The sequence below is a fragment of the Pelophylax lessonae genome, assembly GCF_965119305.1.
Source record: "Pelophylax lessonae genome assembly, chromosome: 5".
Taxonomy (NCBI): Eukaryota; Metazoa; Chordata; class Amphibia; order Anura; family Ranidae; genus Pelophylax; species Pelophylax lessonae.
Window position 1 is genome coordinate 352551227 of NC_138772.1, and position 25827 is coordinate 352577053.

General features: G+C 43.3%; 1 protein-coding gene across 3 annotated transcripts in view; it reads right to left on the minus strand.

Annotated features, from left to right (window-relative positions):
• The window catches only part of RIPOR2 (RHO family interacting cell polarization regulator 2), a 251008-nt gene that overhangs the window by 204446 nt on the left and 20735 nt on the right, over positions 1–25827 (minus strand). The window contains exon 1 of one of the 3 annotated variants that reach the window (XM_082258659.1): positions 16319–16549. The exons of the other annotated variants lie outside the window; for them this stretch is intronic. Within the exon in view, the coding sequence (XP_082114785.1) occupies positions 16319–16376 (58 nt within the window). The 5' untranslated portion in view covers positions 16377–16549. Of the gene's footprint in view, positions 1–16318; positions 16550–25827 lie in introns of those variants that run through there. 3 annotated transcript variants of the gene reach the window in all.

Genomic DNA, 25827 nt, shown 5'->3' on the forward strand with positions numbered 1-25827 from the left:
GCCCCCATGCTGCAGACACGAGGCTACGCCAAAATGGCAGCCTCGTGCGAACTACGGCGGTCTGTTTACAGCATAGCGGCGTCCTAGTAACCAGAGTAACTAGGCATCGCAAAATCTCTCTCTCATGGAGATCAGCTTGACCGGCGGTACCGAACCCTGGCGGAACCGCGTAGCCGTCGGGAGACATGGTTCAGCTGGAGGAATGACCTGGCAAGCCGCATACATGTCCTGTGGCTTCAGGTAGGATACTTCTATTATCACAGTAAGATTCCAGTGCTGCCACATATTACAATCATTTAAACATACTTTGTAATTAGATTGTCAGCTCCCAAACCAAGCCTGCTGGCTTTTTGTACACACAAATCACACTCAATATAGGGGGGATCTGTGCTATGTTATAGGATAGAGGGGAACCCATCCTTACCATTACAGAGAGGGGCCCGCGTTCACCACAAGACCCGTCAGGGGGAAAGGGGGAACATACTACTCACCGTACCGGAACCAGGCGGGCGCCAACTCCTGACAGTACCCCTCTCCACCGAAGTTGGAGGGCTGTCGACCAATACGGACGCCGTGACTCATGGTCCTTGGCGTTTCAGCGAGACGTTTAACTCGCAGGGTCAGTCCCCGTCCAGTGGGACTATGTCGCGGCCGACCTAGCGCGGAGCTATGGCCTGCACGCGCTCGTAGGCTGAACTGGGGTGACCACTGGATCTCAACATCCCGCCCGTCGCCCAGTTCAGCTTTCTTGCTTGAAGATCTCACAGGAACACTGGAGAAAAAAAGCTGTCTAAAAAATCTTTTATAAGAAAAAAATCCTGCCAGGACCGAAGATCCCAGCAAGGTATCTAGGTCCTTACTCCTGACTAGACAGAAAAAAACTGATTTGCTGTGGCAGAGAGAGAGAGGATATACCCTCGGGGACTGCCCCTAGGGTGTGGCCAGAGCATTTTTATTTCCTGTCTAGTCCTACTCCTGTGGAGGCGACATAACCCGAAGGTGCTGAATCACCGAGGACTACGTCTGTCAATGAGCCATAGAGAAAAAATTATTTTTTTTTCCCTTTCTTTATTTTTCAAATTATCCATTTTTATCCACCCTGGCAGGAAAGTGACTTCCTGCAATGCTTAAATACATGCAGCCCTTGCGGTTAATTCTTAATGGCACCACCACACACCTTGTTATCACACAAGAGCGCATGATAGCAAAATACCACACAAAGTGGTGCACTGCGGTTTTTAAAAAACGCTCAAGCACCTCTTTTATGTGTTTTTTGTGCTACCATAAACGAGATTTGTGAAATTGCACAAAACCTGCGTACGCTCCATCGCACCTGCATAGGTGTGAACGGGGGGTAAAATTTAGAAGATTACCAAATGAAATCTTGCACTAGATACAACATCATGTATGCATGTCCAATGCTCAGAATGTGAACTTGCTGTGTGTTCTAGAAATCAAAGTCATATGAAGCCATAACACTGCAAAGTCAGGAGGGAATATAGTGCTGTCGGCTAATAACTTCTGAATGCACTTTGGGAGTATGTAAAGCATTGGTTGTTTTATTACGCCTAGAGATACATCAACTGATCTAGTTTATATAACCTTAAAACAGAACAATCCATGACCTGTTAAACATTTTTTAGTTTCTCCGCTGGATAGAATAGGAGGTAGAGATACTGGAACAGCAGCATGCTAAGGGCTGTGTATATAAAATTTGTACCCAAGTAATAAATGTATCCAAATTTAAGCAAAATGTGAAAAGACAGCCATTCTGTAGAGTCCAATGCCTTGTGGGTGTCCAAGGTTACTACAGCTCTAGGAATCGGAAAGGAATTGAAGAATGAAGAGTCTTTGAATATTTATATTAGTGGATCTACCAGGAATCAATGCCAATTGATCTCCGTTCACCAGTGCGTCAATAATAGAGTTTAACCTAAGCGCTAGTATTTTAGAAAGGATTTTAGGATCTGTAATAACTAAAGACATCGGTCTAAATTATTTTCAAATAATTTAAGCAATATTAAAACTTGTATATATTGCAGGTTACCAATCATTAGATATGGTGGCTGCATTTGGTTTTTTTTTTTGGTGGCTTTTTTCATCTGCTGATCTATCAATAGCATATCACCTACATTAGAGTACCCCCACTCTGAAAGAAGGAGCACGGGGGGGGGGCACATTTGGACAGCAGCATTGTTCGTCTGCGGGGAAGGAAGTGTTAGATGTACTAGCAGATTTAAATACACTAACAAACTGAAGCTAAACTCCAGCTTACGCTTTATTAGCAGTTACAGCAAACTGTTTTTTTTTTTTCCCCTATTGGGAAAAAGGTTTTACAAAAATGAAGAAAAGCTGATAATTGTAAGCACCCCTGCAAATGTTAAATGGTTTGTTTCATCCCTCTAATACAATCTGCAGAAGAGCTTTAGAATAACATCGCCTTGCACTGTAGCTGCTCCTTACAATCACACCGCAAAATGGATTCAACTGACACAACATCAATGTCAACCTAGGCTTAGGGTGTCTGCTTCGCTGAATTTATGTTTTTAACTCCGTAAGTGGCCACGGTTTCCCATTTATCGCTGGATTAGGCCCCTTTCACGTTAGTGGACCGGTTGGGTCTGCTTGTCCGTTTTTCAGGCAGACCCAATCAGACCACACAGTCTACTCTATAGAGCAGCGGGTGTCAATGGACATGTATCTGTAGACACCCACTGACATCTGATCCAATCCACTAAAAACATCCACCTGGGGGGATCGGTTGTGGGTTTTAGGGATGCACCGAAATGAAATTCTTGGCCGAAGCATAATGAAATGCTTGGCCGAAGGCCGAATACCGAACGCGGTGTTTCGCATTTTTTCCATTTATTTTGCCAATTTTTAGGGGGCACGCTGATGGGCACATTTTATGTTAGGGGGCACGCTGATGGGCACATTTTATGTTAGGGGGCACTCTGATGGGCAAAACAAAACATTTAAATCAGCGTTGCTCTTAACATAAAATATGCCCATTAGCGTGCCCCTTAACATAAAATATGCCCATCAGAGTGCCCCTTAACATAAAATATGCTCATCAGCATGTCCCTTAGCATAAAATAAGGGGCACGATGATGGCCACATTTTATGTCAAGGGAGCACATTTTTTTTCTTTTTTTTTTTAAGGGGCACTTTATAGGGCACTCTAATGTAATGAGCATGGCAAGTGGCAACAACATATGGCAGTCTGCACACTAATGCTTGTGCAGCTACCGTATTCTCCCCCAAATGTGCTCAGCTCCACATACCTGAACTGCAGCCAGGTCGGAGCCAAAAGCCGCGAACAGGGGGGCGGGGCATGCACATAGTGTCACGCTCGCTGGACCTAGTGTGAAGGAGCCGCAGTCAGGAGCAGGGGGCGGGACGCGCGCGTGACGTCACACCCCCTACTCGCGGCCGGACAGGACACCGGCGGCGTGTGAGAAGGGAGCCGGGAGCCGCAATGAGGAAGGGGAGCGGTCCGGGCGGAAGCTGACATTGTTCGGCACAAAATTATTCGGCCTTTTGACTTATTCGGCCGAACACCGAAAGTGCTATTTTCTCTATTTTCGGCCGAATAATGTTCGGCCGCCGAATATTCGGTGCATCCCTAGTGGGTTTATTAACCCACATCTTCCTACTATGAATCAACATGATACGAGTTAACATGACTGCCAAGAAACAAGCATTTTCAGAGGGAGAAGATGGCAGCCCCATGTTGATCTTGGATTTCGTTAAGGATTTGATAGTATGTACATGTATTGTAGTCAGGGCCGGCACAAGTACAGAAGGAAAAAACCCCCCCTAGGGTTTTGGGACTTTGAGGGCAAGAAGAACACCACTAACACAAGTAAAAATATTTAAAGTTTAATAAATCATTTAAAAACGTATAACATGTTTGACATACGTTTAAAAACAAGAGACAAAATCATCAACATGGTCTTCACACAGAAATGTATATAAAGACATCGTAGATTATCACATGAAAAATGTTGCATTTGTTTCCATCACACCCATTGAAGACCATGTTGATGATTTTGTCTCTTGTTTTTAAACGTATGTCAAACATGTTATATGTTTTTAAATGATTTATTAAACTTTAAAATATTTTTACTTATGTGTTTGTGGTGTTCTCCTTGCCCTCAAAGTCCCACAACCCTAGGGGTTTTTTTTTTCCTTCTGTGCTATAATTGGGATGTTGGCAACAAGACACCCAACTCTACAAGGGTGAGTGAGTATTTATATTGGACCAGCACAAGTAGAACGCATTATATAAAAAAATAAAAATATGTGTATTAGGATAGGATAGAGGTCAGTGTGGGTGTCAGCAGCAGAACAACAATCGGCGCTGAAGACTTTACCAACCCGAGAAAGATAAGCTGCTCAGGATTCAAAGAGGGGGATTTATCAAGCAAGTTGCTAACAGTATCAGTGTCTTATCTAGAGCAAATCTGGCTACATCTTATCAAAGGACGGGTGTCTGGTCCTGCTTTAGAAATCCTGGTCAGCAGGCTGTGACAGTTATGCAAACATCTGCCACAGATTTATCACTGTGAACATCATCATCACAAATGATTGCCTCTTAAAACACTGCTTCCATGTTGTCACAGTGCTACATTGGAGCAGCCAAGGGGAGGGAGGGGGGGGGGGGTCTTACCATAAATCTGTCCCACTACATGCTGTATTGTATGGATTTACTGGGCTTTAAAACTAGACTGGCTGTGGATTCCTGAATGCAACCTGCTTCTTGCTTCTCATCCCTACAGCCCTGCTCCTATCATCCAAACATTGCAATTGGTTGAGGTGGCACCCTATTACAGTAATGGGATAACAGTCAGACAGGCAATTATGAGAAATGGGGCGCTCAGTGCAGATAAGTATTTGAGGGTCTGGTGCTGCTCTGGAAGAAATTGTGAGGTCTCTCTACTAGTGTCTCTACTTTTTTTTTTTAATAGACTATTGTTGTCCTTCAAATAACTCCCCCCCCCCCCCCCGACTGGGTGTAGTCGGCATAGTAAAATACTTCCTTTCATCTATATTGTGTATACTTGCATGGCATCCAAAACATCCCAGCCAGATCCTCTGCCTAATGTCCACATGTGCCATAGCCCCATTCATTTCAATGGATGATTTGTACTCCTGACAACCCTCCGTCATCCAGCAGAGTACAGGCCATCAATGGCAATGAATGGGGGCCATGGCGCACGTGTGTGCATGCTAGGTCCTGAATAGGGCCTTACATTAAAGGACAGCAGAGATTAAGGTATTTAACCACTTGCCCTTCAGAAGATTTAACGCCCCCCCCCCCCTTCATGACCAGGCCGTTTTTTTGCAAAAACGGCACTGCATTACTTTAACTGACAATTGCACGGTTGTGCCACACTGTACCTAAATAAAATGTATGTCCTTTTTTCTGCATAAATAGAGCGTTATTTTGGTTAATGTTATTTTGGTTAATGTAACTGCAACCCACAAGGTATATTCTAGAGTTTGACTATTGTAAGTGAAAACTGATAAAGCGAATATTCTAATTTTAATTAGGGTTTCATTTCTCCAACCAAATATTATTGTCAAAAACTGGAAACCCTAAATATTTTGATCACCTGTGCGCAATGTTATGTTGAGTGGCTCCATTCACACCTAACATTTCCCAGCTTAAAGCTCCAAAAATGCTCAACATCCAAAATCTTGTGTGTTTCTATGGTGGCTGTTCACATATAAGTTCTCAGGCACCTGTAGCTCGATGCCTGACACTCCACCTCAAGCTAATTTTGAGCCAGAATTGGGCATTTCTGGCCCACAGACTTGAATTAGAGCATCTAGAAAACACTCAAATTGAGCATTTTTTCAGGCGTATTTTTGAACATGGGGAACTGGTCATCTCTCCCTAGTGCTTTCCACAGACTAAAATAAAATGCCTGAAGCATGATAAAACAAATTCTAAAAAGCTCATAAAAAGGTACACAAAATCACTCAAATAAAAATGCCTAAAAATGGCTTTGTTCCAACTTTCATTGCCCTTGGCTAATATAAAAATGCAGTTTCAATTTCTCAACACACTTTTATTTCCCCACTGCTGATCATGACTTAAACTGTCCATACATGCACATGCATAGCATGGTTTTCTTTTATCAGCCTGTGGTTCCTCCATTCAGGCTGGGTTTGGTGCGGAGTGGCTCGCAGAAGGGGGTCTGGGAAATCCGCATCCAATTCGAACCAGTGTGAACCCAAGATGGACTAATCTCCTGCTGCTGAATATTGTGTTCTGACACCTGGTTACCTTCAGTTAAAGCAATGTGTCAAATGAAATAGGTAGATAAAGTTACAGTATTCACACATTTCATTAAGACCAGCCATACACAGAGAGCAAATTTATTTCCCGCAACCACGGGTTGCAGGAAAGAAATTCGCTCAATTCCCCCATCAACACAGACCATATTGATGTGGGAATTCCCTTCTGCCGGGCCATTGTCTTCTCCCCCTGGGGGGGGGAAAGCTGTCCCTGCTGGGAGAAGAGAAGACAATGATTATTGCTAGCGACCATCGCAAGAGAGTCCGGCAGGCTGGTTGTACCCAAGTTGATCAATCACTCAGGCTGCCCATTAATGGCATGAATTAACAGTTCAAATCTTATTGTATATGCCTGGCCTAAGTCTCCCTACAAACAATGCAATGCCTGAAGATGCAATCTACGAATAAGCCCACTAAATGAAAACAATGCTTGCTGGGCGGCTTACAGGATATCTTACCTCAGTTGTTAAGACAGAGAGAGTCATTTCACTAAGCTACTGAGAACATCTCCTAGAGGCTATTCCAACAAATCTCTGCATTTATTACATTTTTCAAACATGAATGAAATCTGCCTAGAGATCAGCTTTAGGCCCCTTTCAGACTTACAGTCCCTAAAAGTCGCATGATTTTGACTGGACTTGAAGCAATGCCTAGCTCTATGGACCTCAAAACGCATTAAAACTCGGCCCAAAGTAGTGCGACTTGAAGTCATACAGATATGAACGGTACTCATTGGAAATCAGAGTACGACTTGTAATGCGACTTTGCAGTCCCAAATCGCAGGACAAGTGAAAGGGGCCTTAAAGTGGTTGTAAAGGCAGAAGGTTCTTTACCTTAATGAAGTTTCTACATTAAAAGGTAAAAATAAAAACCTTGTGTGTTCAGCTCCCCGCCAATACTTACCTGAGCCCAATCTCAATGCAGCATTCCAAGCAGCTCTCCTCTCACTGGACATATAGGTAGCAGTGGGAGCTATTGGCTCCTGCTGCTGTCAATCACAGTCTCTGAGAAGGGAGCGGGGTGAGCTGCGCTGTGTGTGCCATACACACACAAATAAAAAATATTCAGTACTTTGAAATTTAAGCACATTCCCCACCCTCCTTTTTTTCTTTTTAAAAAGTATACAATACCAAAAGAGACCAGAGAGTTCATCTGAATCCAGCAAGTTCATCCAATGAGCAGACAATGCTGATTCTGCCGCACTGAAATCCCAGTGTTTTCAGAGCTACCTGGAATTTCCTCTGCTATACTACAGAACACACCCCTCTCTTTTCAGTCCAACCTGCAGGGCTACACAGTGCTGGACTACAGAATACATCCTCCTCTTTACAGTCCAACCTGTAGGGTTACTCAGTGCTCTATCTTTCTAGCTTCAAAACCAGGATACATCAAAATAATATGGTCACAATGTGTTTATAAATGAATCATGCAACCACTGTTTGCAGGCTTCATTTACACAAGCACCTGAGTTAGTGCTACTGGTAGACAGAGTAGGACCAGGTAGTTAAACGGTGAGCTGGGCTCTTCCGCTGTTATTTAGAGATACAGCAAGACTATTGCCTATGCAGCACCAAAGGCGGATGCCTGTGCAATTGTCCAGCCCAGGCAAGATGTCCACTTTAAATTAACATGATCAGTTCTCCAATCCACCAAAATGTTAGTCTATAAAATGAAGTAATATATTGAGGATAAATCAAGCCTTTTTATTAAAGTGCTACTAAAGTCTAGTTTTTGTTAAAAACTATCAAACATGTTATACTTACCTGCAGTGGCGGCTGGTGCTCAAAATTTTTGGGGGGGCTCAAAAAGAAAAATTTGCGGTAAAAAATTGCGTGACTTTGACGTCACACAAGTGTTAAAGGGGCCTTTAGTAATCAAGGAACAGTGCCTTGAAAAAGTATTCCCCCCATCAATGCAGTGACCAGCTTGCCGTGCCCCCATCAATGCAGTGACCGGCTTGTCTGCCCCCATCATCAATGCAGAGACCGGCTTGTCTGCCCCCATCATCAATGCAGAGACCGGCTTGTCTGCCCCCATCATCAATGCAGAGAACGGCTTGTCTGCCCCCATCATCAATGCAGAGACCAGCTTGTCTGCCCCATCATCAATGCAGAGACCAGCTTGTCTGCCCCCATCATCAATGCAGAGACCGGCTTGTCTGCCCCCCCATCATCAATGCAGAGACCGGCTTGTCTGCCCCCATCATCAATGCAGAGACCGGCTTGTCTGCCCCCATCATCAATGCAGAGACCGGCTTGTCTGCCCCCATCATCAATGCAGAGACCAGCTTATCTGCCACCATCATTAATGCAGTGACCAGCTTGTCTGCCCCCATCATAAATGCAGTGACCAGCTTGTCTGCACCCATCATCAATGCAGAGACCAGCTTGTCTGCCCCCATCATCAATGCAGAGACCAGCTTGTCTGCCCCCATCATCAATGCAGAGACCAGCTTGTCTGCCCCCATCATCAATGCAGAGACCAGCTTGTCTGCCCCCATCATCAATGCAGAGACCAGCGTGCGTGCGTGCCCCCCCCCCCCCCGAGGTATCACTGACTTCACTTACCTCACACACTGGTGCAGTCACCGCGTGCTGCTGCTGACGGGAGTCGGCCCGAGTACTGACTGAGACGCAGACGAGTCGAGAACACAAGACGATCTCTTCTGTCTTCTTCCTCGATCACGCGCGGGCCCTCTTCTCTGGTCCCACGGTGCCGGCGGGCGGGAAGGTGACGACGTGACGCGGGGGCGGTGAGTGACTGATGCACGCACCGCCCCCACGCGTCGCGCCACCCGGGATGTCCTCCTGTATGATTGGTTCAGGCTGGAGTCTGGACCAATCACAGCGAGGACAGCACTAAAGTGGGGAGTGTCGGGGCACCTCTGCCTGCCACACGTGGGGTGCAAAACCCCACCCACCCATAGCCACCAGTAGGTCTGGCGCCCCTAGTGGGCTGAAAATTGTAATTTTTTTTTTCTTTGGCCACAGATTGGGGGGGCGGCGCCCCTGCGCCCCCTATAGACCGGCCGCCACTGCTTACCTGCTCTGTCGAGTGGTTTTGCACAGAGCAGCAGAGATCCTCCTCTTCTCTGGTTTGCCGCCGGCACTCCTAGCCCCTCCTTCCTGCGGAGTGCGCCTGCAGTAAGCAGGTTGCTATGGGGGCACCTGAGCCGAGCCGCTGCTCTGTGTGTCCATTCAGACATGGAGCCGCGGCTCGGCTCCGCCCTCTCTCCCCTCATTGAATCACTGACTTTGACAGCAGTGGGAGCCAATGGTGTCTCAGCCAATCAGGAGGGAGAGTCACGGACAGCCAAGTCTCTTTGTGCAACATCGCTGGATGGAGATGGAGCTCAGGTTATTAGGGGGGCTGCACACACAAGGTTTTTCTATCTGAATGCATTGAATACATTAAGATAAAAAACCTTCTGCCTTTAGAACCACTTTAACTTGTAAATAAATGTTCATTTTTATCTGTCGTTTGGTCCTCTTTGTACAATGGAATCCTTACAGGCCTCAACCACTTGGATGTTAATTAGCTTAAATAAAAAGTTCTCAAGCATAAAACCCCTATGGCAGTGATGGCGAACCTTGGCACTCCAGATGTTTTGGAACTACATTTCCCATGATGCTCAGATAGACCACATGTGCATCATTGGAAATGTAGTTCCAAAACATCTGGGGTGCCAACGTTCGCCATCACTGCCCTAGTGCATTCCAATACCCAGGGAGTCGCGGGTATCATTGGTATCGTGTACATGCCAACCCATTTTGCATTGGCGTTTACCCCTACATGTGCATACGACATATGTCCCTAAATACAAAAGTGGCAGTTGCAGCAAAATACAGCATTTGACTGAATGTTGAAGGAAACTTGATTTTTTACCTTTCCCACATTGGGTATCAAATTAAAATCCTAATATATTGGTATATTGACAATTCTTAGAATATATAAAACTTTAAGATTTGAGGCCTTCTATCAATCACATCTAGGAAATTTGGCAAAAAGCAGTTTTACAGTGTATTCAAAAAGGTCAACAGCTAATGACAAAGTGCAACAGTTGATAGTAACCAGTCAGAAATCATCTTTCACTGAATGGAGTATACTGAAATCAGACCAGCTGCTGAGTAACTGTACTTTGTGTCAAATGAAAGGAAATGCAACATTTGTTACACCAATCGTGCTCTCATTTTTTTTTTTTCATAAGTATATAGGTCACTTACATTGAACTTGACTTTACAGAAGAAACGGTCCTCCACGGTTCAAGCTTGTTACAGATGAGTCACCTGCTGAAAGACGGCTACAGGTGCTCTAAAGCTTTACATGGTAGAAATTCTGTAGGCGTATAATTTAAAGTACTATTCAAGCATCATGAATGCATGGAAATTGGCATGAAAAACATGATTTTTATTATCTATTGGGCAAGATTTTGCTATTAAAATTGCTGAATACCCTGTATTTAGAGAGCATTGATTGTACCATTTGCACAGGTTTTGGAAAATATTGATTTGGCAAACATGGATTTAGCCATTGTCACATGACTTGTTTTTAATGTCTTCAATAATAAATTCATAATGTCAAGGTATATCAGGACTATCCCTATAAGACAAATCGGAAACAATGTATCAGGACTAGCCCCTATAAGACAAATAGGAAACAAAATATCAGGACTAGCCCCCATAAGACAAATGGGAAACAATGTAACAGGACTAGCACCCATAAGACAAATAGGAAACAATGCATCAGGACTAGCCCCCTATAATTAGATTGTAAGCTCTAATGAGCAGGGCCCTCTGATTACTCTTGTACCAAATTGTATTTAACTGTAATGTCTGCCTTCATTTTGTAAAGCGCTGTGCAAACGGTTGGTGCTATATAAATCCTGTATAATAAGACAAATAGGAAACAATTCAACCAATCAGGTGTTTCCTTTCATTTTCAAACTGGTTTCAGTTGGAATTTCACTGGTTGCTCTCAGGCAGCAGTTTCATGCTTCAATAAAAGTAATATTTATTTATGTAAATTCAACCAACGTAATCTGATATTGGATTTAACAATGTATTTTCAATATTTTTTTAATGCAGCTTTCAATTAAAAAAATCCTGGTAATGCTACCATGAAAGTCTTTCCTGATATAGGGTGGCAATCTGTCCATGTCTTCTCACTGTCCCTCTTACATTGTCATCATGGCAGGCTCTTGATTTGACTAATCAATAGATCAAAATTAGAGAAGATCAAACAAATTCATATGGGGTGCAAAAACTCATTTGAGGCTGCCCTTAAATGCAAAAAGATGGTTCCTATACATTGGGGGACCCAAGTTGGAAGCTACGTATACAAAGTCCTAAAGTGGTGCCAGACCAATGAGCTGAGAGTCCAAAACTTTTAATATAATTAAAAATTATAAACCAACATGTTTCGTGACTGCTGAGAAGCATAGCCTCGTTTATGACCAACAAATAAACCAATACCTTTCCCCTGAAAAAGACACTGAAGCTGATTTCATTGGAAATAGGGCAAGGCCATAGCTTTATTGAACTTTGCGAAAATAACAACTTTCCAATTGTACCAAACGCCAGTCACAGTTCTACTGTAAGCACCCATAAAACAAACTCACATAGTCTAAGGCAGGGCTTCCCAAACTTTTTGGGGCAGAGACCCACTTCTGGATACAGTTATTTTTCGGGACCCACTTGCTTGTAATTGAATATTGTTGAGCGCTACAGAAATTGTTGGCGCTATATAAAATGCAAATAATAATAATGCATATTTTTAAGGGAGGGGGATGTTAGGGCATAAAATTGGCACAACATGGCACAACATGGCAATAAACTTTAGGGGCATAGAATTGGCACATGGCACAAAAAAAAGGCATAAAATTTGCAAAACATTGCATACAAATGGTTACTCACTGAGTGTAGATTCTGACAGACAGAAGTGCTATGACCCGCTCTTTCGGCCACCAGGCACCACGCGGGATGCAAGGGCTGCAGATATGGTGCAGGAGATGCAGGGGCTGCGGGCATGGTGCAGGAGATGCAGGGGCTGCGGGCATGGTGCAGGAAATGCAGGGGCTGCGGGCATGGTGCAGGAAATGCAGGGGCTGCGGGCATGGTGCAGGAGATGCAGGGGCTGCGGGCATGGTCCAGGAGATGCAGGGGCTGCGGGCATGGTGCAGGAGATGCAGGGGCTGCGGGCATGGTGCAGGAGATGCAGGGGCTGCGGGCATGGTGCAGGAGATGCAGGGGCTGCGGGCATGGTGCAGGAGATGCAGGGGCTGCGGGCATGGTGCAGGAGATGCAGGGCTGTGGGCATGGTGCAGGAGGGTTCTGTCTTACCCATCCCTGAGGCGCCTTCCATTAAAAATGGCGCCACCCAGCCTCTGTGTCACTGCACATGCGCCGCCTGCCTGAGGGTGTACGGGCTTCCCTGAGTGGTGGTGACAGTGCATGCGCAGTAGACATGGGCTGGTCACAGCCATTTTTTTTTACGGAAAGGCAGCGGCTCCGACTTCCTATAGTTTTCACGGGTTCGCTCAGCGCGATCCACTCAAACTGAGCTCGCGACCCACAGTTTGGGAACTCCTGGTCTAAGAGGCTTGTCCTTACCATCAGTGCCAGACAGGGATTAGACTGACCCCAGAATTTACCAAACAACAACAATGCCAGTCACACTTCAACCGTGAGCACCCATCAAACATAAACTCACCTAGTTTAAGAGGCCTGTCCTTACCCTCAGTGCCAGACAGACATTAGACTGACCCCAGAATTTAACTTTAGAGCATAACCCATAAAGCAACATCACTTGCTGGCAAGGTCAAAACCGGCAATAAAGCTGTGACAAAACATCACAATGGGCGGGAGGGGTGGTCTTGTGACAGCTGAATCTCCTCAGAGCAGTTGGACTTGCCCCAGCGTAGCCTTTTCCTAGAGTTCAGGCATCACCCAGTCACCTCAGGTCTTTCAGGTTCACACCCACAGTGATGCCATACTTCCAGCAGTCAAGGCTCCCTTTCCCTAAAGGGGGTTTGAAGGGCCTTCAGAGGTTTAAAAAGTATCCCTATTCTTCAGGATTACAAAACAAAAAATGCAATTGCTACACATATGGTCATAAAAAGATAAAATTGTGTCACTAAATTTGAGTTTTAGTGGCAAACTATATTTTTACAACCATTTTCTATCAATTAATTTTAATTTAATTTTGCAGGCCTATAAAAAGGGGGATACCAATGAAGTCCCGAAAAGGAGTTGGACAATAGCAGATTTACCTTATGTTGCTGAAAAAATGCCAGTATCAAAATGTTTTTGGATCCTCAGCTCTTTGCTCTGGCCCTTTGTATAACCGATCACAAGTTAACATGGTTAACTGTTGTCACCCACACAGAATCCCCCAAAGAAATTTCATTAAAGCGGAGTTCCACTCAAAAGTCGAACTTCCGCTTTAAGCGGTCCTTACCCCCTGACATGCCACATTTGGCATGTCATTTTTTTGGGGGGGTGGGGGTGCAGGTACCTAGTTTTGACAGCTACCCGCTCCCACTTCCGCTCGGGCCGCCTAGGCAGCTCGGGAGGAAGTTCTCCGCTCCCTCTCTATCCCTGCGATCTTCTGGGACAGGACACGTCACAAATCCCAGAAGATTGCCCGTCCATTCAGGACGCGCATCGTGACTCGTGCATGCGCTGTGCGCACTCGGCTGTGAAGCCGCAAGCTGTCACAGCCGGGTGCTCACACTAGAGAAGACTAAGAGAACCGAAACTCCCCCGGCCGCATCGCTGGACCGTGGGACAGGCGAGTATGGGTTTTAATAAAAGTCAGCAGCTACACTTTTTGTAGCTGCTGACTTTTAATAAGCAAAAAAGCCAGTGGAACTCCGCTTTAAGCCAATCACTGGAGCGCATACATGTGGAAAAATAGCTACAGGAGATCAGTAGCAATGAGATGTAAATATCAGAATTAAATACATGCATTTTATTATATAAAATTGCAGTTGTTTTTAATATCCAGGGCTTTAGCCAACAAAATGTCACCTAGTTAGGGTTTCCATTAAGCTATAAACATTTTAAAATTTACTGATTAAAAAAACAAAAAAACAAGACAATTGAAATACATAGATTATGGTGTGATGCCTGAGTGCATAGTTAGCTAGGCCTTTAAACTAAAGTGAGACTTTACGCTCTCAAATCAACATTACCTATTTTTAATTTTTATGCAGCTAGCATTGGTAACTAGGAAAGTATATTATATTTACTGGTTTTGATTTTTTTAACATTTCTTCAGTTACTTCCTTGTTTCTGGCCTAGGCCAAAATGTCATACATGAGTCTTCATGGACATTATAGCTTTTATCTGGAGCAGGGGTTTTCTCAGCTAAGCACTCTCCTGTCTGCATTCCTAAGCTAAGGGCAGATGGATTCCAGGAAGTAAATGCTAGAGGAACCATCTGCCCTCACTCAAATGACCATGGCTAGAAATGCAGGGGGGGGGGGGGGTGTTTTTTAAAGTGATTTCTCAACAAAATAAAGCATGAGATATAGATGGATGAGTTTACTTTCAATATTAAAAATTAATTTAAGACCCCTTCCACACAGGGCGGGCTCCATTGGAGTCCGCCTGCTCAGCACTGTCCACTGATCCCCGCTGAGCAGGCAGATGGCTGGTCCGCTTATGCAGAAAAACACAGCCACAGCCTGCTCTCCTCTATGGGCGGTCAGATGTAAGTGGACCGCCTATCCGTTTACAGCTGACTGCCTTCTGATCCGATCCAGCAGATGGATGGGGAATGGATCCCTATTCGTCTGTTCTTTGCAGATCGGATGAGATGTCGGTGGGTGTCAATGCACACGTTCGTTGACACCCACCACACTATAGAGGACACGGGAGGTCCCGATCATGTCCGCCTAAAAAAAAAAAAAAAAAAAAAAAAAAAAATGACAGGCAGACCCGATCAGTCTGCTAGTGTGAAAGAGGCCTAATAGTGTTTTTGGTTCGTGGTGCCGCCTAAAAAAAAAAAAAAAGAAGAAGACTGGCAGACCCTATAAGTCTGCTAGTGTGAAAAAGGACTAATAAGTGGTTTCAGTTTGTGGTGCTCAGATACGGTTTCGCTTTAAGTCATCATGTCAACGGCATCTATACAGATGGATATAATGGAAATCAGTTCAGATATCTTCTAGAATTAAAAATGTGTATCTCTATTTGCAGAAACACTTCCCAGGCCTGTAAATGTGACATTGTAATAGTATAAGAGAATAAACCTGCATATGTACACACTAAAAAAAATGTATATGTGACCTGATGAAAGAATGTACATCACGAAATCCTTGGCGCCAGCTATCCATGGCTCTTACAATAACATACAACACGGCAGCAAAACTTTTTAGGTTTCAGGCATGTATGAACATATTAAAAGACAGTTGAAGAAAAGAAATAACGGCGATTGCCATCTTGATTGCCAATTTGCCATACCAAGATTACACCCAAAAAAAAACAAACCTTTATATAAAGACTTAATTCCAAGACCACAATCTTAGCTCTTCGATATACACAGTACTCATTTGGACTTAGGGCACATAGGTCATTTATGATCTTCATAAGAAAAAAAAAAAAAAAAAAATATTATATATATATATATATATATATATATATATATATATATATATATATATATATATATATATATATATATATATATATATATATATATATATATATCAAATGGTCAGTGTTGAAGGTGGAGAACATTGGGAGGTGATGCTTTTATTTCCTTTAGGGTACCACAAATCAACTTGTGAAACAAATCATGTGTTTCCTCTTTTCCAGCAGCAATTTCTGACCTCTACACACCCAACATATCTTCCCTTATGAAATCAGCATCACTTAGCATCACGGACACAAGCCCTGCCTATGACCAAAGCCATCACATACATATGACGCTACAAACAAAGGGTAACCAAAGCCGTGTACGGGGTGTCTGGCTATAATGACACATTTTGACAAGTCAGTGGGTATCTTCTTACCTTCAGGGTGTTGAGAAAGGGTTGATACCACTGTTTGGATCTGTAGTTTTGCACTCATCAACAAAGCTTCATTCCTACCGGTCTGGAGCCATTGTATCTGATTATACTTCCAACATGCCCAGGCTTCAGTGCCAAAAAAAGAGATCAGTCAGCAGCTTGTCTTCAGTCACTAGCTGGTATAACCCACACTGCTAGCAGCAGCTACTATGTTCACAGAGAGAAAGGGAGAGAGAGAAAGGAGGGGGAAAGAGAGGGGGGCTGGATCTCAGCCTGAATCCGGTGTCATCTGTACTCAGAGAACTTTCAGAGTCTCACTTACATGCAGCTGCTTGCTGTTAAAGTTGTACTACCCTGTCACGTTTTCAAATGCACATCTATTTTTGATGTCGAGAGCCGCTTCTTTACAGCTGTTTATGGTCACTATGTCAATTATTAAATTGATGCTTCACCCAGTGAGGCTTGCCCTTGATTCCCGAAATTTTGTAAAATGATCGGTGTGCTACCAAGTTGACACAAAACATGCATGGGATGTTGGGGTGAAGCCATTGTTTCTTCATTTTTAGTTAGAGCCAAATAAAGCTGAATCAAAGAGGCCAATACACAATAATTCAATAAAGCAATCAAGGCTACGGTTTTGTTGAAATCCCTTGTCCCAGGGTGTGTTACCAATGCAGAAGTATATTGAAGATCATTCGTTATTCCACAACGCCATCGAGATTTTATAGAACCACTTACACTGCATCCGGAAAGTATTCACAGGGCTACGTGTGTTACAGCCTTATTCCAAAATGGATTCAATTAATTATTTTCCTCAAAGTTCTACAAACAATACCACATAATGAAACCAAACAACAAAAAAACCTGCATTCGAAAAAAATGGTGGCAGTGTAAAAATGAGAATAGCTAGCAGCTAGCACAGGTCAACAGAAAAAAAACTATACATAAACATATAAAATAAGCGCAGCACTGATTTGAATTGATAAAACAATCATAAAGTGCAAAGTTCATATGAGAAATTCATGAAATGTCCATAAAAGACCAATAAATAAACCATAGTCAAAGTGCAAAAACTCTTGTATAAAAATTTGTGAAATGTCCATAAAAAATTGTGGTGATTAAAAACGAACAAACTCCGTGAAGAGAAGCACCACAGATCCCAGCATGCGTGAGAAAAGACGATCTTCCCCAATCCTTAATATATGCAACCACCGACACTAAACAGAAGGAGTATGGCCACTTACCAGAATCAGGTGGCCTCCAAATAATGGAAAAGCCTACAACGCTTAATCTGGTAACTGGCCACGGTGCATGGAAACATCAGTAGTATTCATTCAGGCGGATATCCAGGCAGTATACGATTTTCATGGATCCCTCTTTTGGTCGCTTTCTCCCGGAGACCCCACTTTTTACATTCAAACGGAGCACTTCAATCAGAGACAGGCTAGTCAAGTTCAAGGGAGAATCTCGTGGGGACCCCTCATCTACTGGATGTTTAGAATCTTGTCAGTTTATTTGTATTTTTGAACAGATTTTCAGATTCCATCACTTCCTGTAGCTTGTATCAGCTTTCACTTCCTGTAAGTCATTGACAATGACAACATGAAAGAAGTTTGTCTGAAATCTTTGCAAAGTTATTAACAACCCCCCCCCCCCCCAAAAAAATAAATCACATGTACATAAGTTTTCACAGCCTTTGCTCAAAACTTTGGTCGAAGCAAGTGTTTTTGAGTATGATGCTACAAGCTTGGCACACCTATTTTTGGGCAGTTTCTCCCATTCTTCTTTGCAGGACCTTTCAAGCTCCATCAGGTTGGATGGGGAGCGTTGGTGCACAGCCATTTTTAGATCTCTCCAGAGATGTTCAATCGGGTTCAAGTCTGGGCCACTGAAGGACATTCACACACAGTTGTCCCGAAGCCAACCTTTGCCCTAGTCTGAGGTCCAGAAGGCTCTACAACAGGTTATCAAGGATGTGTCTGTACATTGCTGCATTCATCTTTCCTTCGATCTTGACCAGTCTCCCAGGTCCTACCGCTGAAAAACATCCCCACAGCATGATGCTGCCACCACCATGCTTCATCGTAGGGATGGTATTGGCCAAATGATGAGTGGTATTTAGTTTCCTCCAGACATGACGCTTGCCATTCAGGCCAAAGAGTTCAAGCTTTGTTTCATCAGACCAGAGAATATTGTTGGTCCTTCAGGTGCCTTTTGGCAAACACCAGATGTGCCTTTTACTGAGGAGTGGCTTTCGCCTGGCCACTCTACCATACAGGCCTGATTGGCGGAGTGCTGCAGAGATGGTTGTTTTTCTGGAGGGTTCTCATCTCTCCACCGAGAAACGCTAGAACTCTGACAGAGTGACCACTGGGTTCTTCGTCACCTCCCTGACTATGGCCCTTCTCCCCCAATCGCTCAGTTTGGTAAGGCGGCCCTCTCAAGAATCCTGGTGGTTCCAAACTTCTTCCATTTATGACCAATGGAGGCCACTGTGCTCATTGGGACCTTCAATGCTGCAGAACTTTTTCTGTACCCTTCCCCAGATCTGTGCCTCGATACAATCCTGTCTCGGAGGTCTACATACAATTCCATGGACTTCGTGGCTTGGTTTGTGCTCTGACATGCACCTGTACTGTGGGACCTTATATAGACAGGTGTGTACCTTTCCAAATCTTGTTCAATCAACTGAATTTACCACAGGTGGACTCCAATCAAGTTGTAGAAACAGTTCAAGGATGATCAGTGGAAACAGCATGCACATGAGCTCAATTCTGAGTGTCATGGCAAAGGGCGTAAACACTTACTTACTGAGGATTTTTTTTATTGTTTATTTTTGATACATTTTTAAAGATTTCAAACAAACATCTTTCAGGTGGTCATTACGGGGTATTGTTCGTAGAATTTTGGAGGCAAATAATGAATTTAATCCATTTTGGAATAAGGCTATAACATAACAAAATGTGGAAAAAGTGAAGCACTGTGAATACATTTCCAGATGAACTGTATCCCACAGTACATACTAAAATGACAAGACATACTAAGGGTAAGTTCAAACAGCCTTTACACATGTGGTATACATTTCCACCATTCACCAGGCCCAAATTTCAATGGGTCTGAAAGGGTGTCCTGGGCACAGATCTGTATTTATCAGGCATTATGTTGACTACAAGTTTTAACTGATTTCAGTTCCTTCTTTCAGCAAGCCTGACGACAAGCAGAGCCTACATAAACACAGGGGCAGAATGCAGAAGAGCCCTATAGGATTGGACTCAAAGAGCCAATTTCTAAGAAACATGCAACATCTCCATCTCTCTTTGTTTTAGTTCAAGAACGAGCTTTACTGACCACTAAATTAAGAGCTTCCCATGTGTCAAAGGAGAGGATATGAGGCTCTGCTATGAGGATTAAAATGGCAGTGGAGGACACCACTCGGAAAATGTCTATTGTATGGTACAGTGAGCAGGTCTATCAGCACGTATTGGGACTTTCTACCGTTATAATATACAACCCTTACGGATGATGTGCTAAGAATAGTACACAGTGGTCCAGGTTGGTTAGGAGCAGCCTAATTTTAAGTGTGCTATATTTTGATAAAATAAAAGGAATACAGCCTTTTAACCGGATCTCATACTCTGGTCCATTTTTTGCCTTTGTAACAGATTTGGGGTAGGTGTACGCAATGGGCTGCCAACAGAGTTTAAGGTTGGTGTACTCACTGGCTCTCTAGAGTTTGAGGTGGGTGTATTTACCAACAGAGTTTGAGATGGCTACACTTACTGGCTCGCCAACACATTTGGGGTGGGTGTACGAGTTCGCTTTCCAACAGAGTTTAAAGGTAGCTGTACTCAGCAACTCTCTTACAGATTTTGCGGTGGGTGTACTAACTGGCTTTCCAACAGAGTTTGAGATGGGTGTACTCATGGGAAGTGAACCCTTCCACAGGGTTGTGTGTGTGTGTGTGTGTGTGTGAGAAAAACAAACAGTCACGGGACAAACAGTGGAAAGCATACTCGTAATCAAGGCCAGTAACACGCAGCTGACAAGAGGCATCCTATGGCTGCTGTTGCTGGTAGCTGACTGTACAATCCTGGGTAACACTATCTCACCATTAGTCACCTAACTTTTAGGACTAGAGACTGGCATACAACGCTACTGAGATTTCAACAGATGAATTATCCTTCCAACATTTATCAAATGCCTGCTGCCTCCCAGACTTCTACTGACCTCCTTTTGATCCCCAGCAATTTTATCAACCCCTTGACTTGTCCCATTAATCCTTGGGAGCGAATATTGATCACTTTGAGGAACTGTGCTTTAGGAGAAAGAGAAAATCTAATGCTATTAACAACTACAAATGTAAATATACCCACACCGGAACAAAAATTAGATATTTGACATTCAGGCACCATTGTTTTGGCATTCAGCATTGAAGACAAGTGACAAAATGCCTGTTGATTATTTCTTTTGTAAGGTTACTGAAGCATTAAAGTTATAAATTATACTGCAGAAGTTTTATTCTATTTCTCCATATAGGTTATCTCTACTGCATGAGCAAATTTATTAAAATGCCCACTTTTTAAAAGGCCCTTTAAGGCTGAATTGTAGGATAACGTCCCTCTAATAAGCCATTATGAGTAATCATGAATGTGACCAGGAGTGTAAACCATTATATATGATGAGGTCATTCTCTGCAGATGTTCCTTTATGTGTAGAGGGAAAGTGGCAGCTAATGGAAAACTCCTGTCAACTTTGGCTCCTCAGTGTCAGTAATACAAGGTAAGGGTGAAAGACGTACAGTGGTAAATATGTTACACAACCTGAACTATATGATCACATTAATAAACAAATTACTATCATGTAAACACATTGAACATTTTTTGGCTCAAGAAATGCAATTTCCTGCCCATGTGATTGGCTCATGGCTTCTTCCAGAAGTTGTTCTTTTATAACAACACTGGAATTGATCATTTGACTATAGCAGGAAGACCTTTCCCACTTAGTGCAAAGAAAACAGTTAGAATGCTGGTAAGAGTTTCCTTCAAACAGTATAGTTTGCAATGAGGTTTGAGGAAAATCTTATAATGTATGTAACTAGTAAAGCCATATAACATACTGTGCTACCACATATAGTGATGCAGAGGGACAATAAGCAAGTTTAAATATGTTGAAAAATTCTATAATTTGGGAACCTCTATAAAAGGGACGGTCTATAATTTGGCGAATACAGTAAAGAGAAAGGGAGCCCACTTAATCGTATTGCTATGAGGCCCTATCGTAAATAAATTTGTCCCTACAGTCTTCACATAAAGTAGAATGAGTTCATGAGAGAATGAGTTAAGCAGGATGTTTGAAAAAAAAAAAAAATCTAAGTTATGCTAAAAGCAGTTAGGTTCAGAGGTCATTTTATATTGATTTAGCAGGACTGAAACTAAAAGTAATAATTACTCATCTAATTCCATCTAGACCTGTAGAACAGAGCTGGCTATTTACGGATGCTGAGACATGTGTTCATCTCGAAACTCATAACTGGAGCTCCAGGACCTCCTTAGAACTTCTCAGACTTGATTGATAGACCCTATTAGTGCAGATATGATGATGTGCTCTCTTGTTCTCCATAGGTAAGCTAAATGTCCGTGAGAAAGAGTACATATTCACGTGAACACTTCACATGAACAGTCGTGCAGAGATACAGCTTAAATACATGGCTGCAGGGTCATTGGCGCTATCAATTGATTATATAGTAAAATGCAATGCCTAAATAGGCATGATTTTCTGCTCCATTACCTTGGCTTATTTCATATATTTAAACCTATTTTATAGTATCTACTTTAAGCCCATTCACACCACTCAGGACTGTTGCTGTGCATTGAACACACACATGCATAACCTAAAGCTGAACCATAGGGAACTCACAAAAATACCCTTGCAGTGGGGCTTCACTCAAACTGCAAATGGTAAAAGCTTGTTTATGCCTATGGTCCTAGAAAATAGCAGTTTTACTTAACTTACAGTATGTCTCCTCTGTGGACCAAGTTCACCTCTTCACTCTGATGCTCCAGGTTGTGGGCACGTCTTCAGTGTTCTAACAGCTGCAACCGCTGGCCAGAGCCACAGAAGAGAAGAGGCTTTTGGGGGAATGGTTCCATGGAAGGAGGGAGCCAGTGGGAGGAAGGGATTAAGTGAAAAGTCCCTTTTTCCTGATACACTAAAAAACAGGCCTTTAACCCTCAAAGTGCAGGGGGAGCCCCACTGGAAGGGTATTTTTTGTCAGTTCCCCAGAGTTTAGCTTTAAAGTAGGGATCGACCGATCATCGGCAAAGCCGATATATCGAGGGGCAATATGCACTTTGCCCAATATATCGGAACCGGCCTTTTGATTTACCGATATTGCCGATATTTTGGGAAAGTGCATGTACCGGGGTGATGCCTGCAGCTAGAGGCATCACCCCGGTACCGGTGTCCATAGCCGACGGGCGGCTGTCAATCCAAGGAGCAGGAGGGGAACGCCCCCCCCCCGTTGCCTTCCGCAGCTCGCCTGGGTCTCCTGTCCCACCGGGAGACCCGGGCATCCTACCTTCACCGCCGCCGTCTGACCGAGTCTCCATTTCTTTGAATTTGGAGCCGCCGAGTACCCGGAAGGGATGTCATGACATCACTTCCGGGTACTGGCGGCGCCGAATTCAAAAACTTACAGCATTCAAAACAGCCAAACATGGCGCTTTGAATGCTTTAAGTGCAGAGGAGGGGTTTGGGGTCTTTTAGACCCCAGATCCCTCCACCACAGTACCTGTAGACATAAAAAAAAAAAAAGTTTTTTTAATGTCCGAAAACAATCGGCAGATAATCAGTCGATACCAATATCCAATGATATTGTGAAAAAAAACGATATCGGTCGATCACTACTTTAAAGCAGCCAATTCCTTTGAATAGGCCTAAGACAATACAACAAGCCTCAAATCCAAACTGCACACCACCATGCATGGTAGTGCATTGCACGCAGGTACATTGGGACGGCATGTTGGGAGCGCCATTCACAATCGATCAGACCACAGCTCATATACGCATACAGCATTGGTAAAAAAGTGTTACCAATGTATACTGGTATGAATGAGACCTTAATGTAGTGGACAAGTCAATAAACTTCCTCCTTTAACATGCTACATCTTTCTGCAGTTATAGAACATGGTATGGCATTGCTGATTAATGTAACCTATCTTTGTCAATGGATAAAGGGTGGGCTTTTCAGCGGGATGGAACTGTGTCATTTTACTGCACGTTGTCCGTATTTCATTAGGACACCAAAAGGCATCAAGCGTTCCACACACTAATGCGTCCCTAAATCCATGAAAAGCTCTCAATAGTTTTAAACAAACATCCTGTCCATTCTCACCCCTGATCTTTGGGCACATTAAATTATACTGAGATCATGTCTGCTACACAGAGGCCCAGGATTTTTTTTTTTCTCTGAGCTATCTTGTTTTGTTAATTCGGTGGAAATTGCCAGATAATGCTCCCTCGTTCGTTCCATAATTAGACAGGCATTAAAGCTACTACTGTGCCATTGTTTTGATAGTGCTACCTATAAATTATTCAGTCCATTGAAGTGCAATCTGCTGTGGCATTTTCTTGCAGGGCACAAATTGGAGCAGCAAGCGCAAAACTTTTAACGGCATTGGATTACACGTCTGCAGAGCTTCAAATGAAAGGATCCCAAAACGCAGTTGTCTTGCAAACTGATTTGAATGATCCATTGCTGAACATGACAATTAAAACATCAGATGTCAGTAACAGCTGTTAAACAAAAATTCTCGTGGGCATGCAGACTATGTAATCGCATAGCATTTGATGGGCGTGTGCGGAAAGGAATTTGGTATCGGGGATATCTAAACATGTTTTATGGAAAATGTGCTCTATGGTGCTTATGGCATTAAACATACCAATCATTTTTTCATTTCAATTAAGGAAATAACTTTTAGCAATTTAATATACACAACAGTAGCAAATATGAACACTGGTTTGCTAGAGAAACAGCTAAAGTCTTTTCATTTGGATGTACATGAACTAAAGCGATGTATGGAATGAAAAACGTGCTTGAATTACACAATGAGACATCAGCAAGTAGCTACAAAATGTATTTTGGAGATTTTGCAATGATTCAACAAGGTCTATTCAGGATAATGCAACCTGATCCAGCTTTAACAACCATTGAGTTGGGTGGCAATTAATGCTGAATTTACAAAGGGGCTTCATGAATAGCCTCCATAGTCCAGAGCCATGGGAAATGGTCTGGGGATCTTTTGCATGTCTGATTCTGTCTATCAGGAGTTAGAAAGAATATATTAGGAATGGCGATCTTTTCAATATTTTTTGTTAATCTGTTAAATTAACTGATTAGAGAAAAATTTTCCAAAGAAAATGAATGCTTTCGTTCATCAAGCACATTCTGACAAAGAATTTTTCTTAGCTACACCAAGATAAAGAGGCTTGTCAGCAATAGTGTGATGTAAGATACAGCCAAAGTTAGGGCTATGTCCATGGAACAATGAAACCAAAAGTTCTAAAATGTACATTCTGGTTAGTAAGGAAGTTATTAAAACACTGCCTGGTCCATGTTCACTGATCTCAGAGGGCTTGCTGCCACCAGATTCTGTCATGGATTTGCAACATTTTCCAGTGATGGCAAATGCATGATGGACAGAAGAGTACAGTAATTGCAGATATAGAAAAACAAGTATAAGGCTACGTTTCCACTGCCGCGGCTACGAAGTCGTGCTACTTCTAGCGCGACTTCGTAGCGAAAGTAAACTGCGGCTTTCAGTGCGACTTGTCCCTCATTATAGAGGGAAGTCGCACTGAAGCCGGCTCAAAAGTAGTGCACTAACTACTTTTGAAGTCGCCGCAACTGAAGTCATGGCAGTGGAAACGGGCCGAATTGAAATCAATGGCTTTTGACTTGATGTGCGACTTGACATGTGTCAAGTCGCACAGCAAGTCGCACTAGTGGAGACCGGCACTAAGCTAGCTTGCAGTGTTTTTAGGTTTTTTTTTCCTATACAGAAGTGATTTTTTTAAGCACTTAGAAGGTACCTGCCTTTAAACTTGACTACTCCAGAAAGAGAGTCAATTCCCTAGTAAAGGAAAGAACTTCCCCTTCCCCGGAGTTAAATCTGCTTTTTACCCCTTCTTACTTTTTACCTGGGTTATGCTCAAGTAACATACTCCTACACCCAGTGTTATCCTGCTGCAACCTGTCGAATGCCAGGTCCCATGCCAACATCTTTACTTTATTGGGGGCAGAGTTTCTCTTCCATTTCCTGGAAGTGAGCCCCTGATGATGCACCGTTGGGTCCTTCCACTTTTAAGGCGCTTTTCCACTGCATGGTACGGATCGGTTTGGCGCTTTTCCACTGCATGGTACGGGTTAGAACGGTTCGGTTTGGTACAGCGGCGCTTTTCCACTACATGGTACGGCTCACTTAAACAGTACCACCTCAGTTGGGGTTCCAAGT